This window comes from Aethalodelphis obliquidens, unplaced genomic scaffold (assembly GCF_003676395.1).
Source record: "Aethalodelphis obliquidens isolate GAN/ISIS:26980383/991018 unplaced genomic scaffold, ASM367639v1 scaffold58, whole genome shotgun sequence".
NCBI classification, from domain to species: Eukaryota; Metazoa; Chordata; class Mammalia; order Artiodactyla; family Delphinidae; genus Aethalodelphis; species Aethalodelphis obliquidens.
In genome coordinates, this window is record NW_020838002.1 from 5719269 (window position 1) to 5722490 (window position 3222).

Sequence of the window (3222 nt, forward strand, 5' to 3'; positions counted from 1 at the left end):
AGCCGGACGCGCCCCTGCAGCTCGGCCACTCAGGGTGCAAGACCCGGCCTAGGAGGAGGAGGAGGAGGGTGAGGAGCGGACCCCCCTTGTGGGCCCGGGTAACAGCTTCCTAGGAATTACATCACGCTGCGCAACGCTGCGGCTCCCGGACTCCTCCGGCGCAGTGTGTGTGTGTCTGTGTGTGTGTGTGTGTGTGTGTCTGTGTGTGTGTGTGTGTGTCTGTGTGTGTGTGTGTGTGTGTGTGTGTCTGTGTGTCTGTGTGTGCGCGCGCGCTGGGGGGGAGGGGCAGGGGACTTAGACCGAGCCTGGGAGAGAGGAAGGCGAGACGCGCCCGGGGAAAAAGCTTCATGCACATGGAGAAATTCCTTGCACCGAACTGCACCAAGAAACGAGCCTCCAGCACCTCCCCGCAGCTCCCTTACCGGTGCAGAGTACCCAGCTAGTGAGAATCCTCCCAGCCCCACCTCGAGCACCCCCCAAAACTGGCCCTGCACCCTCCAGCCCGGCTCCAGCGCCGCCGCGAGCTTTCCCCAGGACTGGCCCTGGCGGGGCGCCTAGAGCCCCAGGAGAAAGGAGGGGGGCGGTGCATTTTGCAGGAGGAGGAGAAGGGGGGTGGGTGGTGGGGGAGAGAGAAAATTGCGCGGAGACCTGCCAAGCGCCACCGCCGCCGCCACCGCCGCTGCCGCCGCCGCCGCCGCCGCCGCCTGTGAGCTCCGGCGGGCAGCCGGACTGTCGGCTTCCCGGGGCATCTGGGTCCGGCGGGGCACAGCCCGGGCGCTGCCGAAGCCGCCGCCGCCGCCTCCGCGGCGAGTGCAGGCGGCTTCCCCCGGAGCCTGTGCGGCTCCGGCTCCTCGGGGGTGGAGAAGTGGGGGGTGGGGTTGTTGTTTGGGGGGAAGAAGGGGGAGGGGGCAACGCCGAGAGAGTCAGTGGTTTCCATGGTGATGGAGCTGAAAGTGCAGGAAATTTAAAGGCTTGGACCCTGCGAGACAGACAAACCGGTGCCAACGTGCGCGGACGCCGCCGCCGCCGCCGCCGCTGGAGTCCGCCGGGCAGAGACGGCCGCGGAGCCCCGAGCAGGCGGAGGGAAGTGCCCCTAGGACCGGCTCGGCCCGCGGCGCTGCACAGAGCGGCCGGACGACGAGCAGCTAGAGGAGGAGGCGGGGAGAGCGGCCAGTCCACGCGCCCTGCGCCGCCGCCAGCCCGGGAAGGCAGCGAGCAGCCGGCGCCCCCAGCGCCCGCGGTTGCCCTGGAGTAATTTCGGATGCCCCGCCGCGGCCGCCTTCCCGAGTAGACCTGGGAGAGGAGTTGCGGCCAACTTGTGTGCGTTTTTTCCGCCCCGGTGGGAGCCGGCGCCGTGCGAAGGGCTCTGCCGGCGACTCATGCTGCCGGCCCTGCGCCTGCCCAGCCTCGGGTGAGCCGCCTCCGGAGAGACGGGGGAGCGCGGCGGCGCCGCGGGCTCGGCGTGCTCTCCTCCGGGGACGCGGGACGAAGCAGCAGCCCCGGGCGCGCGCCGGAGGCATGGAGCGCTGCCCCAGCCTGGGGGTCACCCTCTACGCCCTGGTGGTGGTCCTGGGGCTGCGGGCGGCACCGGCCGGCGGCCAGCACTATCTCCACATCCGCCCGGCTCCCAGCGACAACCTGCCCCTGGTGGACCTCATCGAACACCCGGACCCTATCTTTGACCCCAAAGAGAAGGATCTGAATGAGACGCTGCTGCGCTCGCTGCTCGGGGGCCACTACGACCCGGGCTTCATGGCCACCTCTCCCCCCGAGGACCGGCCCGGCGGGGGCGGGGTGGCGGCCGGGGGCGCCGAGGACCTGGCGGAGCTGGACCAGCTGCTGCGGCAGCGGCCGTCGGGGGCCATGCCGAGCGAGATCAAAGGGCTGGAGTTCTCCGAGGGCTTGGCCCCGGGCAAGAAGCAGCGCCTGAGCAAGAAGCTGCGGAGGAAGTTACAGATGTGGCTGTGGTCGCAGACCTTTTGCCCGGTGCTGTACGCCTGGAACGACCTGGGCAGCCGCTTTTGGCCGCGCTACGTGAAGGTGGGCAGCTGCTTCAGCAAGCGCTCGTGCTCCGTGCCAGAGGGCATGGTGTGCAAGCCGTCCAAGTCCGTGCACCTCACGGTGCTGCGGTGGCGCTGTCAGCGGCGCGGGGGCCAGCGCTGCGGCTGGATTCCCATCCAGTACCCCATCATTTCCGAGTGCAAGTGCTCATGCTAGAACTCAGGGCCCCCTGCCCGCACCCGGACACTTGATCGATCCCCACCGACGCCCCCCGCACAGTCTCCAACCAGTTCCACCACCCTCTCGCGAGGGGATTCAATGAACTTTTTTTTTTTTTCCGGCTACAGAGACCTAGCTTTCTGGTTCATGTAATGCACTGTTTAACTGTGTAGGAATGTATATGTGTATGTATATACGGTCCCAGTTTTAATTTACTTATTAAAAGGTCAGTATTATACGTTAAAAGTTACCGGCTTCTACTGTATTTTTAAAAATTTTTTAAGCAAAAGGAAAAAAAAAAAGAACAGAGAAAAGAGAGACTTATTCTGGTTGTTGCTAATAATGTTAACCTGCTATTTATATTCCAGTGCCCTTCGCGTGGCGAAGCAGGGGGGAAATGTTATTTTTTCTTAAAGTACAAAGAGAAGGGAGAACTTTTGTAGAAGGACTTTTAAAAAGCTATTTTCCATTCTTCGGAAAGTGTTTTGGTTTTCCTTGGACCTCGAAGAAGCTATAGAGTTCAATGTTATTTTACAGTTATTGTAAATATAGAGAACAAATGGAATGACTAATCATTGTAAATTAAGAGTATCTGCTATTTATTCTTTATAATATCCCGTGTAGTAAATGAGAAAGAAGTGCAGAGCAGGATTAAAGAAAACCACTAAAATCGACTGCGCTCGACACTGCGATTCTCTGTGTTGGTGATTGATGGGGGGGGGGGGGGGGGGGGGGGAGGGGCGGGTTGGGGGTGCCGCTGTGCTTACTATGCCTGTTGGGAGAAGGGGCTCATCCCGTCTTCTGGTGTGATGGAAGTGACCGCTCAGTTTTTCTTGGGGCGGGGGGTGGGGGGGAGCTATTCTCAAACTCCTCACTTGAGCATCACGTGGCCTCTGCCCAGTCTCCCAGCTTTTTCTCCCTATGTCACCAAAGCTCGGGCCCATCGTGACCTCGACACCCAGCCGGCCCCCTGGAGCTGACCCCAGGCTGGGCCGAGGGGCG

The 3222-nt window shown here is 62.4% G+C and overlaps 1 protein-coding gene across 1 annotated transcript; it reads left to right on the forward strand.

The window, feature by feature from the left end:
* The first annotated feature begins 929 nt into the window (after window positions 1–929).
* Window positions 930–2906, forward strand: NOG (noggin). The gene has a single exon (XM_027087081.1). The coding sequence runs from the start codon at window positions 1519–1521 to the stop codon at window positions 2215–2217; it is 699 nt and encodes a 232-aa protein (XP_026942882.1). The 5' UTR covers window positions 930–1518; the 3' UTR covers window positions 2218–2906.
* Window positions 2907–3222: the final 316 nt, after the last annotated feature.

Coding starts and splice junctions, on each gene's coding strand:
- NOG (XM_027087081.1), top strand. CDS start 1,519: ATGGAGCGCTGCCCCAGCCTGGGGGTCACCCTCTACGCCCTGGTGGTG.